Source organism: Chiloscyllium plagiosum, chromosome 5 (assembly GCF_004010195.1).
Source record: "Chiloscyllium plagiosum isolate BGI_BamShark_2017 chromosome 5, ASM401019v2, whole genome shotgun sequence".
Lineage (NCBI taxonomy): Eukaryota > Metazoa > Chordata > Chondrichthyes > Orectolobiformes > Hemiscylliidae > Chiloscyllium > Chiloscyllium plagiosum.
The window spans coordinates 80,851,550-80,868,174 of record NC_057714.1 but is presented as its reverse complement, the minus strand read 5'-3'; the positions used below and the strand labels follow the sequence as shown (position 1 = coordinate 80,868,174).

Here is a 16,625-nt window from a genome sequence, read left to right as displayed (position 1 = left end):
TGGCCCTCCTTCACCGCTGCTCCCTCACCACCAGACGCCTGGAGGAAGAACGCCTCATCTTCCGCCTCGGAACACCTCAACCCCAGGGCATCAATGTGGACTTCAACAGTTTCTTCATTTCCCCTTCCTGATGAAGGGCTTTTGCCCGAAACGTCGATTTTGCTGCTTGTCGGATGCTGCCTGAACTGCTGTGCTCTTCCAGCACCCCTAATCCAAAATCTGGTTTCCAGCATCTGCAGTCATTGTTTTTATCTAGCTTAATGTTCCAGTATAGAGGAAGGATTGGTGGGGGGGTGGGGTGAAAGGGGGGGGGGAAGTGGCGTTTTTGATAAGGGATAGCATTACTGCTGTACTTGGAGAGGATATTCCTGGGAAGACATGCAGGGAAGTTGATTGGGTGGAACTAAGAAATAAGAAAGGGATGATCACCTTTATAGGGATTGTGTTACAGTATAGACCTCCCAGTAGTCAGCGGGAAGTTGAGAAACAAATTTGTAAGGAGATCTCAGTTATCAGTAAGAATAATAGGGTCATTATGGTAGGGGAGGGTTTAGGTGGAGAGGAATTTAAGTGTGCGAACGGAAATTTTCTAATTCAGTATGTAGATGTATCTACAGAGCAAAACCTGATGTGCTTTTGGGAGATAAGGCAGGGCAGATGAAGTGTCAGTGGGGGAGCACTAGGACCAGTGACCATAATTCTATTAGTTTCAAAATAGTGATGTTAAAGGATAGACCGGATCTAAAAGTTGAAATTCCAAATTGGAGGACGGCCAATATTGACAGTATTAAGCAACAACTTTCTAAAGCTGATTGGGGGCAGATGTTCGCAGGTCAGGGGACAGCTGGAAAATGGGAAGCCTTTAGAAGTGAGATGACGAGAGTCCAGAGACAGTATATTCCTCGTATGAAGAGAGTAAAGGCTGGTAAGTGCAGGGAATGCTGGATTTTAGATTAGGTTACTTATAGCGTGGAAACAGGCCCTTTGGCCCAACAAGTCCACACCGCCCCGCCGAAGCGCAACCCACTCATACCCCTACATTTACCCCTTACCTAACACTACGGGCAATTTAGCATGGCCAATTCACCTGACCTGCACATCTTTGGACTGTGGGAGGAAACCGGAGCACCCGGAAGAAACCCACGCAGACATGGGGAGAACGTGCAAACTCCACACAGTCAGTCGCCTGAGGCGGGAATTGAACCTGGGTCTCTGGCGCTGTGAGGCAGCAGTGCTAACCATTGTGCCATCGTGCCGCCCACAAAACTCGAGAAATTGAGGGTTTGATTAAGAAAAAGAATGAAGTATATGTCAAGTATCGACAGTAGAGATTGAGTGAATCCTTAAGAGTCTAAAGGCAGTAGGACTATACTTAAGAGGGAAATCAGGAGGGCATAAAAATAACATGCGATAGCTTTGGCAAATAGGTTTAAGGAGAATCCAAAGGGATGTTATAAATACATTAAGGACAAAAGGCTAACTAGGGAGAGAATGGGGCCCCCTCAAAGATCAGAAGGCCATGTGTTGAGCTGCAGGAGAATGGGGGAGATACTGAAGACTATTTTGCATCAGTGCTTATTGTGGAGAATGACATGGAAAATATAAAATGTGGGAAAATAGATGATGACCTGTTTGAGAGAGGTCATAGCACAGAAACAGATAAGTGAATAGTTTTAATATAGCCTTGCTATAAATCTACAATAGTGAGTAGAGTGGGTTCTTTCTTGATTATATGTTTTTACTGGGATCTGTCTCTTGATTAAATTTTAAAAATATAAACCATAACTTTAAAGTTAGTCTGGAGCAATGTTTTGTGGAGCAATAAGACGGTGCTGTTTTCTGGGTCTGTCAATTGGAAGGAGTAAAATGGCCTTTAGGAGAGTGATCTGCTACTGTTGTCGGGAGAGTTTAAGGGTTACTGAGGATTATATCTACAATAAATGTCGTTTGTTGTGAATCCTGTCAGATCGAATGGATCGGTTGGAGCGACAGTTAGAGGTATTGAGGAGTTTTCAAGAGCTAGGGGGTGTGATGGATGGCAGTTATAGGAAGGGAGAAAGGCTGCAGATACAGTCAGGTGGATGGGTTAACTCCAAGAAAGGTAGGAGAGGTAGGCAGGTAGTACAGGAGTCTTCTGTGGCTATCCCTGTTTCAAACAAGTATGCTGTATTGGAAAGTGTAGGGGTGATGGACTTTAAGGGGAATGTAGCACAAACAGCCAAGTTTCTGGTATCAAGACTGGCTCTAATGAAATGAGGGATACATAGGGTTCATAGTGATCGATTGTGTTAGGGGGCTGTCTGGTCAGAGAGACATTTCTGCGAAAAAGCGGAATGGTGTTGCCTCCCTGGTGCCAAGATCAAGGATGCCTCAGAGGGTGCAGAATGTTCTCAAAGGGGAGAGGGACTGGCAGGAGGTCATTGATACGAACGACATAGGAAGTGAAAAGGAGAAGATTCTGATGGGAGAATATATTAAGTTAGGCAGGACTTTAAAAAGGAGGTCCTCGTGGGTGATAATATCTGGATTACTCCCAGTGCTACTCCCGGTACTAGTGAGGGTAGGAATAGGAGGATAGGGCAGATGAAGGCATGGCTGAAGAGCTGGTATATAGGAGAAGGATTCACATTTTTGGACCATTGGAACTCTCCTGGGGTAGAAGTGACCTGTACAAGAAGGGTGGATTTCACCTGAATTAGAAGGGGACTAATATACTGGTAGGGAGATTTGCTAGAGCTGCTCGGGAGGATTTAAACTAGTAAGTGGTGGGGGTGGGGATACACTGAGATACTGAGGAAGGCGTTCAATCTGTGACTGATACAGTTAGGAAAAGCAGTGAGTCAGTCAGTCAGGGCAGGCAGGAGCAAGATAGGACTGATAAATTAAGCGGTATTTATTTCAATGCAAGAGGCCTAACAGGGAAGGCAGATGAACTCGGCATGTTCGGAACATGGGACTGGGATATCATTAGCAGTTACACAGACTAGATGAGATTATGATATCTGCTCGGCAGTGACGAGTTGGACCAAAAGGTTTGTTTCCATGCTGTACATCTCTGCGTCTGACTCTATTTGGTTGGCTTCTAGGCAGGAAAAGTGTCCAGAATAGAGAGAGGGTTGTTGTAAATTATAGATGTACAATAAACCCCAAGTTAGGATGGTGTGTGGCTTGGAGTCGCACTTGCTCTCAGTTGTGTTCATGTGCGCCTGTTAATCTTGCGTTTTCTGATGGTAGAAGATTTGAAAAGTGCTGTCAAAGGAGACTCTGGGGAGTTAGTGCATTGCATATTTTAGATGTTGCACAGTGCTGTACTGTGCTTTGGTGGCGAGTTGGGGAAAGGGAATGGTTAGCGGATAGCTGGAGATGGAAATCACCCAGAGGGAGAGAGATGAAAGGAGTAGAAAATAGATTTCAGATAGTAGGCCAGCACAGGAGAAAAGTTGAATATGAGCTAAGGTTCGGAGAAAATTGGTAAGCTGCATTGAAAGGAATCCATATAATGTTATAAATGGTGTAGGAGCAGATGCGAATGAGTGACTGTGCTAAAAAGCAACTCGTGTCATGACAGGACTGGCTATGGGTTGGATAAAAGACATGGAAGTATGGAATCAGACTGAAGTTATTGAACTCAGTGTTGAGTCCAAGAAGTTGCAGGGTCTTAGTGAGGAGATGTTCTTCGAGCTTGTGCTGAGCCTTGCTAGAACACTACAGCAGGCCTGTAGTGCAACTATTGGTGTGTTGAAGTGGCAAGTGGAAGTTATGTCTATCTCTTGTGGGATAGGTGTTCCAATCCTATTTGTGTCCCTCCCCACAACTTTTTCTCTGGTACATCATTGTCATAATCAGTGCTATTTCACGCTGTTGTTCTGAACTACAAGGTTCCTCGCCTCTAATTTGCTGTTGGAGTCAACAGTTTTGGTTCAGTGATCCTCCTTCAGAACTGACTGTTTTGAGAATAAATTTGAGAGCTTAGCTTCTTGGCAGCTGAAGACATCTCCAAAGGTGGAATACTTAAAATTTGGGGATATTGTAAAAGTCCAAATAACTGGGAGGATTTTAAGGTTGGAGGTGATTACAGAAGTAAGGAGGGGGTGAGGCCTTGAAGCATGGATAATAATTTCTTAACTGAGAATTAATATAGTTAAATTGACTGAACAAATTGGTTCAAAGTTGCTAACTATTACATTTAAGAATGTTTGTGAATGAATGGATGTTTTTTTTTGCCAGATGATGGTGGGATTCAGGCAATGTTTGAATACCTTTTCTATGCACGATGAAAATGAAAACTGATTGCTCTCTAGGCAAAGTTCACTGTTGTATATGATATGCTGATTTTCTAAGTTTGGGTCATTAGTTATTTTATGATCTTACAAAACCAGTTTTATAATGTTAGACAATTAACAGATCCTTACTTATGGTAAGTTTCATGCATTGGTTTTGAATTTGCAGCATTATTTTACTTGTGATAGGAAGAGACTGTTTTGGTTCCATATATTTTATATGAATTGAACAAGCCCATATTTTAATATCATGTCATAATTTCTGCCTTCGTTTTGAATCTAATAAATTGCTTTTACTGTATTTTTTGGAGGGGTGTGTGTGATATTTTGAGAGTTCCTTAACTTCGATGTCACAGGCCATTCCAACCAGCAAGCCAATGTGCCTTGCATCTGTGTTTTACTTAGACAATACTTGGTGTACGAGGTACTAAAGGGTGAAGAGCTTTGGCCTCAATTTTGCAACTTACTGGATGTATCATGTACTATCATAAACTAACATATAATCTCTGGTTTTAAACCAATATGCCTAATATTTGACATGTTGGTTTCCTGTGCAAGATTGTTTGGTCAATTTGTAGGAAGTGAGATCTGAGAAAAAACTAGGCAACAAAGAAGGTGAATTAAAGTTGGATTATATTAAGAAAGAAATAATTTGGAAATGTTTGGATAAGAAGGGAGAAATGGAAAAATGTGCCAATTTAAACTTGTTGAAATTATAAAGAATTTGCTACTTACTTGAATGAAATCCATCAGTTTATATCACTTTTGGATCAGATTATTCTCTGGCAGGGTCCAGGGAATTGGTGAAAACAATGAACAGGATGGGAGAAGTATAGAAAGAGTAAGACTCTTTCACCATTCCTTCCCCACTACTCCCCTGCTGTCACAACAGCAACAGATGTACAGAGAATGAGAAAATTGGGAGTGATACTGTGATGGAATTAGCAGCCAATTCTGGTAACTTGCTGGAAACAATTGTAAAATGCTGGGGTGAAGAATAGGAACAAGAATGGTAGGAAAAAGGTTGGTCATAAGGAGTTGAAACCAGCCAACAAATGGTCATAAATCATCAAAAGAGACTATCTCAACCGAGGGGGTGATCTTTTAAGCATTATGCGTTTGTCTGCTTTTTGAAAGTGTTATCCAATTAGTCCCATTCCTATGTTCTTTCACCATAGCATTGCCATTTTTCCCTTTACAGCTATGCATGTAGTTGTCTTCTGAAAGCTAACTGTCATGCATCCCTTAATTGGTCCACCATTGCTGGTCTTGCCTTTAGCTGCCTTGGAAAGGGAAACAGATGAAGCTTGAGGTGGCTTCTGGAAATGCTTCGTGTTGGATTTATAAACTTTTTATTTTGGTTTTGGGCTTTAGATTAGATTCCCCACAATGTGGAAACTGGCCATTTGGGCCAACAAGTCCATACCGACCCTCCGAAGATAACCCACCCAGACCCATTTCCCCCTACCCTATATTTAATCCAGACTAATGCACCTAACACAATGAACAACTTAGCATTCACCTGACCTGCAGGTTGCGGCACGTCCTCGGAACCCAAAGGACTAGCCACACTACCATACGTCAAGAGCATTTCCGAACTGACAGCCAGAGTACTGCGACCACTAGGACTCCTAACAGCACACAACAGCCACTCTCAGACAACAACTCACCAGAATGAAGGACCCGATACCCAGCATGAGCAAAACCAATGTAGTGTATAAAATCCCATGCAAGGACTGCACAAAGCACTACATAGGACAAACAGGAAGACAGCTAACGATCCGCATCCATGAACACCAACTAGCCATGAAATGACACGACCAGCTATCATTAGTAGCCACACATGCAGATGACAAGCAACATGAGTTCGACTGGGACAACACTACTATTATATAGGACAAGCCAAACAGAGAACAGCCAGGGAATTCCTCGAGGCATGGCACTCATCCACAGATTCAATCAATAAGCATATCGACCTGGACCCAATATACCGACCACTGCAACAGACACCTGGAACTGACAACCGGAAGCGGCAGAGACAAACCACTATAAATGCCGGAGGAAACATCACAGAAGCGCTCCACAGGAGGCTCCCAAGCACTTCGGATGTCACCTAGACAGGGGACGAAACGTCTGCAACACAAGTTCCCAGTTCGGCGAACAGAACCACAACAACAAGCAAAACAGTTTAGTTCAACAACTATTTGAAAACCTAACTGACACGCTATCCCTCGCAACTTAACAAAGAGCTGTTCTGATTTCTCGCAACATCCCATAAACACACTGCCTTAGCAAAAAGGTAAATTCAAACACAGGTTCATACAGGAGACAGAGATTGCAGAGAGGATCAGCCAGGGATTATTGGCTAAAACATGGAACCTCTTTTTTCCCCCCCAGCAGCTTCTTGGGGCCACCAGCTAAAAACTAAACCAAACTAGAAAGATCCCTGAACTGTGAGAACTGGCCACTCCCCTTTCATTGTACAAGTTTTTTAAAGAAAACCTAAAAGCCCTTTTCCCTGATTGTTGCCTTAGGCTGTTTTTGTTAGCCATAATCAAAGTGGCCAAACTCAGACAAATAGGAACTTCACTCTTTTATAACCCCTTTTGAAAAACACCAAGGGCTACATAACCTTGTTAAAGGAGCAGCATCATCACAATAGTTCATTGGAAGTGGAGTTGTAGATAGATAGGATAGTGAAGAAGGGATTTGGTACGCTTGCCTGCATTGGTCAATGCATTGAGTATAGGAGTTAGAAGGTCATGTTGCGGCTGTACAGGTCATTGGTTAGACCATTTTTGGAAAATTATGTTCATTTCTGCTCTCCTTGCTACCGGAAAGATGTGAAACTTGTAGATATTTTCTGAATCCTTTCAAGGCTGTTGTCAGGATTGGAGAATTTGAGCTATAAGGAGAGGTTGAAAAGACTAGGGCTTTTATAGGGGTTTATAAAATCATAAGAGGCTTGGATAGGGTGAATAACCAAGGTCTTTTTCCTATGGTAGGAGATTCCAAAACTAGAGGTCATAGTTTAAGGTGAGAGGGGAAAGATTTAAGATAACCTTTTCATGCAGAGAGTGGTGCATGTATGGATTGAGTTGCTAAATAAGTTGGTGGAGGTTGGTGCAATTACAACATTTAAAAGGCATCTGGATGGGCATATAAATAGGAAGGGTTTGGAGGAATATGGGCCAAATGCTAGCAAATGAGACTAGATTTAATTTAAGATATCTGGTCGGCATGGATGAACTGGATCAAAGGGTCTGTCTATTGCTGTACATCTCCATGAGTCTGTGCTTTTTACAATATTTAGTGTAGTATTTTAAATTTGCATGTGGCCCCCAGCATGTGGGAAGCTCCAACCTTGATTCTCCATATTTTCCTGGGATTCAATTTGTAATGCACTGTAGTGCACTGAATATGAAGTGAAACAACAGCAATTTGTGATTTATTACAAAGATAATACCTGCCAGAGTTGCCAAAACCCATAATTGTTATACACAGTGCTAAATTAAAATTTAAAAACAGGAATGTTATGTTCATAAAGTATTGACCTCTTGTTACCCGCAAGTTTGTGCATGTTGTGCTATGGATCTAGAGAGCTACTCAAAACCATAATCATTGAAATATGTAGAAAGATGAGAAATTAATCTCAGGTGCAACATTTAATGAAGGGATTGGAACTTACTATATGATTCTGTTCGCCGAGCTGGAAGTTTTTGTTGCAAACGTTTCGTCCCCTGGTTAGGCGACATCATCAGTCCTTGGGAGCCTCCTGCAAAGCGCTTCTTTGATGTTTCCTCCGGTGTTTATAGTGGTCTGTCCCTGTCGCTTCCGGTTGTCAGTTTCAGCTGTCCGCTGTAGTGGTTGGTATATTGGGTCCAGGTCGATGTGTTTGTTGATGGAGTTTGTGGATGAATACCATGCCTCTAGGAATTCCCTGGCTGTTCTCTGTCTGGCTTGCCCTATGATAGTAGTGTTGTCCCAGAAGGCAAATGTGCTAAACCCCTTCTGAACCACCCTGTCTGCATGTGACACATACTTCAAAGACCAGAACCCCTCGGTCTCTTTGTTCCATATCACTATCCGAGGCCCAACCTTTAATCAGTGTAAGTCCTGCCCTTGTTTGTTTTACCAAGATGTAATATTTTGCATTTATTCCAATCCAAAAAATCACAAACATCCTTCGAGTATAAAGGCAAGAATAGTATACTTAAGAATAAAATAAGTAAGGCAAAAAGGGGACAGGACACCACTTTGGCAAATAAGGTAAGGAATAGGGAAAGGGTTTTTAGAAATACATTAAGACCAAATGGGTCACTAGAGAGAGAATTGGCTACCTTAAAGATCAGCAAGGCAGCCTATGTGTGGAGACATAGGAGATTATGGTTGTTGGGGGGGATACTAAACGAGTGGCATCAGTGTTTACTGTGGAGAAGGACGGATTTGTAGAGGTTGTCAAGATTAGAGATCGTGAGGATGATGAGATGGGAGGAGATTGAAGGGTATTACAGAGATGTTTGTGATACCCGAGATAGTGATGGTTCTGAGGTGAGAGAGGATTTCTAGAGATAAGGAAGAGTTTAGTCTGGATGAGGTGACAGTGATCTGGGGAGTTGTGAGCATGGAGGAATTCAGTGATAGCGAGAGTTAGTCATAATGTTATACAGCACAGTAACAGACCCTATGGTTAAACCAATCCGTGTCGACCATAATTCCCAACTAATCTAATCGCACCTGCCTCCGCTTGGTCCACATTCATCCAAATATTTCCTATTTATGTACTTGTCTAAATGTCTTTTAAACATTGTAATTGTATTCACAGCTGCCTCTTTTTCTGGGAGTTCACTTCACACATGTAAAGGTAAAAACAAATCCCCAATTTATTTTTTAAACCTTTCTCATCTATTTTCAAATTGTATGCACCCAGGTCTTGAATTCCGCCCTACCCCCGGCCATTCACCTTGTCTACACACTTCATGGTTTTTTAAACCTCTAAGGTCATCCCTCAACCTCCTACGCTGTATATATCAACCACTACAGCGGACAGCTGAAACTGACATCCGGAAGCGGCAGGGACAGACCACTATAAACACCGGAGGAAACATCAAAGAAGCGCTTTGCAGGAGGCTCCCAAGCACTGATGATGTCGCCTAGCCAGGGGACGAAACGTTTGCAACAAAAACTTCCAACTCGGCGAACAGAACCACAACAACGAGCACCCGAGCTACAAATCTTCGCACAAACTTACTATATGACCTGTTGTGTTACAATCATGAGACATCGAGCTAGGACAAAATAATTCAGTTCATGAGTTTTTTTCATGTAACTGAAAAATATTCTATGATATAATTGTCATAAATAAAATATATCATAATAATCCTAATATGGCCAAATATGTGTCTGCCCTTAATCATTCGCTAGCAAGTAACCAGAAAACTAGCATGAGTTGAGAGAAATGGCTGCTGTTGCTGTTCTCATTAGTGGGTTTAACTGCTGAAATTAACATTTTAACGGTTTTACTGAAGGTTTCAGAGGAACATGATCAAGGAAACTTAGTAACTACAGTGTATACTAGTTTAAAAATTGCTAGGGCTTCTGCACTGAAATACAAGCTTAATCCGCCATTCGTTTGGTTCAAAATCAAAGTGCAGGGAAACCTCAGCATGTCTGGCAGCATCAATGGAGAGAAAGCAGAGTTAATGCTTTGGGTTCAGTGACCCTTGTTTGGAACTGATTGTAGTTGGAAAACAGTTGATATAGATGCTAAAGTTTGGGGGAGTTGGGGAAGGAGTAAATGGCAGTTGGAGATGGAGCCCAGATAGGAAACAGTTGGACACACAAAGGAATGGATAAATGGGAGAACAAATAGCTGCTAATTGGGACCATTAGAGGCTGACAATATTGTATATGGTAGCAGTCCATGTGATGACTGCCCTGTGTGTATGGGTTCGGGTAAGGAGATGGGCAAAGGTGCTCAGGCCCCAAAATTATTAAACTCTGTATCAAGTCCAGAAGGTTGCACATTTCCCAACTAGAAAATAGGGTGGTATTCTCCAGCAGTGAAAATGGCTGCTAATGATCCTTTGGATGTAGATGTTGGTGGGATGGTAGGTGAGGATGAAGGGGACCCTACCGCTGTTGCAGGAGGGAGGAGAACTAGTTTTCTGCAGGAGTTTTGGAAAATTAGACAAATGTATGTAATATTTAAGTCAGGATAATTTTTAACCTTACGCATGTGGGAAATAGTTAAAGTTTGTTTTTGAACACCTCTAGTACAGTCTGGCAGGAATGTCTGAAATCAAACTAAACTAGGGAACAAGTAAGAGTTATATGTTAAAAAAATAAATAATTGGATAATAACTGTGGGAGCAGGTGCCCAAGGGAACAAGTAATCGTTCTCCCTAAATTCTTGTGCTCCCTAAATTCCACCAGCATGTGACGAGAGGGGAGAACATGGTAGATCTCAATGGTAGGTTACACAAGCATCCCCAATGCATACAGGGCAGAGACCCAGCTCCTCAGGCCATATCTCTGTTCTGGAAATGTGTTGCTGGAAAAGCGCAGCAGGTCAGGCAGCATCTAGGGAACAGGAGAATCGACGTTTCAGGCATTAGCCCTTCTTCAGGCTAATGCCCGAAACGTCGATTCTCCTGTTCCCTAGATGCTGCCTGACCTGCTGTGCTTTTCCAGCAACACATTTCCATCTCTGATCTCCAGCATCTGCAGACCTCACTTTCTCCTCATATCTCTGTTCTGCTAATCCCAGCATACAGACCACTAGTCAGTCGTGTCAAACTGGTGAAGCAGGTGAAAACATAGCCAGCAGGAGCCATTTCTGCTCTCCAAAACTGTTTTGAGCGCACTGACTGGCGTGTGTTCAGAAGCAGCAACCAATGGCGATGCCATCAACTCAGAGGAGTACACAGCAATGGTGATTTGATACATTAGGAAGTGTATTGATGACATCACTGTGTCCAAGACAATCACTTCTCGCCCCAGCCAGAAGCCGTGGATGACTACAAAGGTATGTAGCTGCTGAGGACCCGTGATTCTGTCTTGAGAACAGATGGCAAGGCAGCCCTAACAATAGCAACCATACTAGGTAACATCATCAGGTAGCCTCTGGATGAAGCACTGGTAGTATGGCCCACTTTCTATTTGTGTTTAGGCTTCTTTGGGTTGGTGATATCACTTCCTGTGGTGACAAGTTTCCTCTGGTGATGTTATTTCCTGTTCTTTTTCTCAGGGGGTGGTAAATAGAATCTAAGTCAATGTGTTTGTTGATAGAGTTCTGGTTGGAATGCCATGCTTCTAGGAATTCTTGTGTGTCTCTCTGTTTGGTTTGTACAAGGATGGGTGTGTTGTCCCAGTCAAAGTGGTGTCCTTCCTCATCTATATGTAAGGATACTATGTGAGAGTGGGTCATGTCTTTTTGTGGCTAGTTGACGTTCATGAATAGACATGCACAAGAAATCCGAGAAGCATGACATTCCAACTGGAACTCTTATCAACAAACAGTGGGGCTGCACGGTGGCTCAATGGTTAGCACTGCTGCCTCACAGCACCGGGGATCCGGGTTCAATTCCCGCCTCAGGTGACTGACTGTGAAGTTTGCACATTCTCCCCGTGTTTGCGTGGGTTTCCACCAGGTGCTCCGGTTTCCTCCCACAGGCCAAAGATATGCAGTTTAGGTGAATTGGCCATGCTAAATTGACCATAGTGTTAGGTGTATTAGTCAGGGATAATTGTAGGGTAATGGGTCTGGGTGGGTTGCTCTTCGAATGGTCGGTGTGGACTTGTTGGGCCGAAGGGCCTGTTTCCATGCTGTAGGGAATCTAATCTAAAAAAAATCTTTTTTTAAAAAAAGGCATTGGCTTGGATCTCATTTACCACCCTCTGAGAGAAAGAACAGGAAATGATGTCACCAACCCAAAGAAGCCTAAACACGTAAATACAAAGCAGGCAATGCCACCATTGCTTCATGCAGAGGCTCACTGATGAGGTGACCCAGTATGGTGATGAAACGTCTGAAAACGAACCTTCCAGCTCAGTGAGCAAACCTGCATCTAGATCTTCAACATCTCCATGAGTTGTGCCATAGTTCCAACATGCTTCAAGGCTGCTACCTTCATCCCTGTGCGGAAGAATTCTGCAGCGTCCTGTCTCAACAAATATCCCCCCCTGTTGCGCTTACGCCCATCATCATGAAGTGCTTCGAGAGGCTTGTAATGAGGCATGTTAAGACCCTACTGATCCCCTCACTGGACACCCTGAAGTTCGCATATTGATCACACTGCTCAGCAGATGATGCCATTTCCATCACCCTCCATTTGGCCCTCGCCCATCGGGAGAAGAAGGACACCTACGTCAGACTACTGTTCATAGACTTCATTTAACATTCTCATTCCTCAGTACCTAATTAGAAAGCTGCGTCTGCTATGCCTAAATAGCTCCCTTTGTAACTGGATCCTGGAATTTCTGACTGGGAGACTCCAATCTGGATTGGGAGCAGCATCTCCAATGCCATCACACTGAGCATGGGGAGCCCACCAGGGCTGTGTACTCAGTCCACTGCTGTTCACCCTGCTGACACGTGACTGTACAGTAATGCACAGATCAAATCACATCATCAGCAAACTTGATACGATTGTAGTGGGTCTCATCAGTAGGAACAGGGTCAAGATTATAGTGGTGCTGGAAAAGCACAACAGGTCAGGCTGCATCCAAGGAGCAGGAAAATCGACGTTTTGGGCAAAAGCCCTTCATCAGGAATGAAGGGCTTATGTCCGAAACACCGATTTGCCTGCTCCCCAAATTCTACCTGATCTGCTGTGCTTTTCCAGCACCACTCTAATCTTGACTCAAATCTCCAGCATCTGCAGTACCCATTTCTGTCATCAGTAGGAATGATGGGTCAGCATACAGAGAGGAGGTGCAGTGGCTAACGGACTGGTGCAGAGCCAACAACCTGTCTCTGAATTTGGACAAGACGAAAGAGATGGTTGTTGACTTCAGGAGGGCATGGAGCTGGACATCAATGGCTCCCCAGCGGAGATCGTGAAGAGCACCTAATTTCTTGGCGTACACCTGGCAGAGAATCTCTCCTGGAGCCTCAACACCAGCTCCGTAGCCAAGAAAGCCCAGCAGTGTCTCTACTTTCTGTGCAGGCTGACGAAAGCCCACCTCCCTCCCCATCCTCACCAGGTTCTACAGAGGGTTCGTTGAGAGTACCCTGAGCTGCTGCATCACTGCCTGGTTTGGGAATTGTACAGTCTTGGATTGTAAGGCCCTATAACGGATAGTGAGGACAACTGAGAAGATCATCAGGGTCTCTCTTCTGTCCATTACAGGCATTTACATCACACACTGCATCTGAACGTCTAAGAGAATTGTGGAAGACCCCACACTCCCCTCACTCAAAGTCCTCTTCCTTGTGCCATCTAGCAGAATGTTACCAGAGCATACGGTCTCTCTCAGCCAGACTGTGTAGCAGTTTCTTTCCCCCAAGCCATTAGGTTTCTTTAACACAGTATAATCGGACTCTTTCTCATCTGAAATTCTTTAGTGTTGCAGCTAGAAAAATGTCTATTATTGGTCATTTTTCTGTTACAGTGCAACTTGCGTGATTTGCACTTTAAGCCATGTACAAGTATGTAGTTTGTACTGTCCATGTAGCACCCTCTGTACTGGGGGTAGAATTGTTCTATGTGGTAGAAATGACAAATAAAAGCTCCTCTACTCTACTTTCTACTTCAATCAGGCTTTTGGACCTCTGTGATTAAAAATTTAAGTTGAAATAAAACCAGAAAAGTTAAATCTTTGCATTTAGTACTTTTGTTGGCAAGTGTGTATTCTTTACAAAAAAATTGTAATACTTTGTTTCTGGTAAATATGAAATAATGGTAAAGATGTCTCTTTAGTAGGGATTTAATAATTGACATTAATTTACTTCCTAGATGAACCCACGAGTCCTAGTGTTGATCATGAGTCTACCCACATTCCTGCATCTGCAGTAATTTCAGCCGGAATGTCTGAAATACTTGCAATAACTACAGTACCCGCTAGTCCTACTAAGCCATCCCCTCTTATTCGTCGTCAGTTATCACATGACCAAGGTAGGTGCTTAAGTACAAATTTGAACTTAACAATTCTAGCTTACGTTCAATAGACTACATACCATGACTAACTTCTTATAATTAATAATGTAATAATCTTCAGATGCCATTAGAATATCTACTGAATCTCAGCCTTGTGCAAAAACTGAGCGATCAAAGTCATATGACGAAGGATTAGACAACTACAGAGAAGAAAAATTGTAAGTTGCTGATTTGCATGCTTTGTCTTTTATGCATATTTATTTTCTAATTAGCTATTTACTAGATTAATTAAAAAATGTTCTTTTTCATCAGAAAATCAATGAAGCCAATGCCGAGCCTGCAAGGGATGAAGGTTTGTAACTTTTTTTATTAAATAATGTACCTATCATTCTTCTCAATCTCTTTTCCCAATTTGTTAACTACATAGGGAAGCTTCAATCTACATTCAAGTCATTGGTACACTTGAAATTCAATTAGTAAGCAAATAAAACTTGTTTAAAGCAAGCTGACCTTTTTAAATGAATGTTTGTTAACTTTGTATTATTCTTTCAGCTTTTTATCCCTACTGGTCAGAACATTTCTTGGAATTAACTTTTATAAGTGTATATGTAAATGATTACGCCTGGTATCTGATGTGTTTGCAGTAACAAAGGCTCTTCAGAAAGTAAAAACAAGGTTCAGTATCACAGTGGTGTCTATGTAGGCAGAATACAGCGCCACACTGTAGCAAGTGAATGCAATGCCAAACAATATTTGCAATATTAATGTAGTAAAAACATTACTGTAGTGTGCTGGTATGTTCCTTGCATGGCTAATTCCAGCCAGTTTTGTTTTATAACTTGAGCTAAAAGTCCATCTGGAAGCATGATGTGCAATTATTGTATTATTCTTTAAGTTTGAAACATATCTGCAGTAATGTTTGTGGTAAAGTGATTGTTGGACTCTTGCTCTCTTTATCAATCCATTAGAAATGATCTGTGAGATTTGCAGTGGAATGTGTTGCACTGTAACTCTGATTTTCTCTAGGCTCCAGACAGCCTGAAATTTTCAGTTGATGTGAGCCCAAGAAGGGACTCCTCATCAGACAGCTTTGGTGATGCTTCAAAGGAAGGATGGCTGCAGTTTCGTCAGATCCTTACAGAAAAGGGAAAGGTAATAAATTTTAATTGGTGCTCTTAGTTTTTTTTTAAAAGTAATAAATTATTTAATGGTGTTCATAAAATCCTTCAATGTTAAAAAACATTGGCTTAGCAATGTCATCTAGTGGACACTTGTTCAGAGCTGTAAACAATTAACAGAAGAAAGTGTTGTTTACCAAGTATACTGAATCCATCAATAATTTAACTTGTTTTAAAACATTGTGAATTATTCGTTCCATTTGAATGCTGATATTTTCAATTTAACATTAAAAATTTGTCAATATAGTGAAGTTTAGAATGGCCCTAGTCCCCAATGGCAAATATTGCAAAAAATTTCTATTTGCCTGTTCCCCTTACCCTGTTTGCATATGAGCAATTTGCTTTGCAAAGAAGTGAGTGTCCATGTCAAAATAGTGTTGATCTCATCAGCAATTATGTAGTTCAGAATGTTTGTTTTACTATGGGAAGCTGCGCACCATTCATGATGCAATTACAGTGATTTTGTAAGGGCTGGTACATTTGAATTGATTCATTTAGTTTAGAGTAGTTGGAGTAGGAATATTTCTTCTGCATGCTTGTGCAATTGTATGTATTTTTGGAGCTGCCCTATATTTGGGAAATAATTGAAGAGTTGAAAGGGAGAAAGGTGATGCTGAAATACTTCTGTATTCTTTTAAAAGCTTGCTTCTGGACATGGAGAACCTGTGAGGGCTATCTTTGCAAGTTGAGCTCATTTCAGTGCATTTCAAATCAGACTGTTAGAGTAGGATGATAGAGATAGTGGTTCTCAGCAGGTTGACTTATCCGCCTGAGATTTTTAGGGAGCAGTTCTCTTGCCTCAGCTCAATGAAAACAATCATTTGAGACAATCAATGAAGACAATCAACTTATCGAAAAGACAGGGAGGTGGGCAGAGGGGGCGGGGTTGCCTTGTTAGTTAAGAACAAAATTAAATCTATGGTGCTGAATGACATAGCGTCGGATGATGTGGAGTCTGTGTGGGTGGAATTGAGGAACCACAAAGGCAAAAAAACCATAGTGGGAGTTATGTACAGACCTCCTAACAGTGGTCAGGACCAGGGGCGCAACATGTACCAGGAAATAGA

The 16,625-nt window shown here is 42.2% G+C and overlaps 1 protein-coding gene across 4 annotated transcripts in view; it reads left to right on the top strand.

Annotated features, from left to right (window-relative positions):
• Positions 1-16,625, top strand: part of LOC122550041 (rho GTPase-activating protein 21-like) — a 253,474-nt gene that overhangs the window by 193,038 nt on the left and 43,811 nt on the right. For all 4 annotated transcript variants that reach the window (XM_043690469.1, XM_043690471.1, XM_043690472.1 and 1 more), the window contains 4 exons: positions 14,240-14,398; positions 14,502-14,598; positions 14,693-14,732; positions 15,407-15,532. In XM_043690469.1, the coding sequence (XP_043546404.1) occupies positions 14,240-14,398; positions 14,502-14,598; positions 14,693-14,732; positions 15,407-15,532 (422 nt within the window). The remainder of the gene's footprint in view (positions 1-14,239; positions 14,399-14,501; positions 14,599-14,692; positions 14,733-15,406; positions 15,533-16,625) is intronic.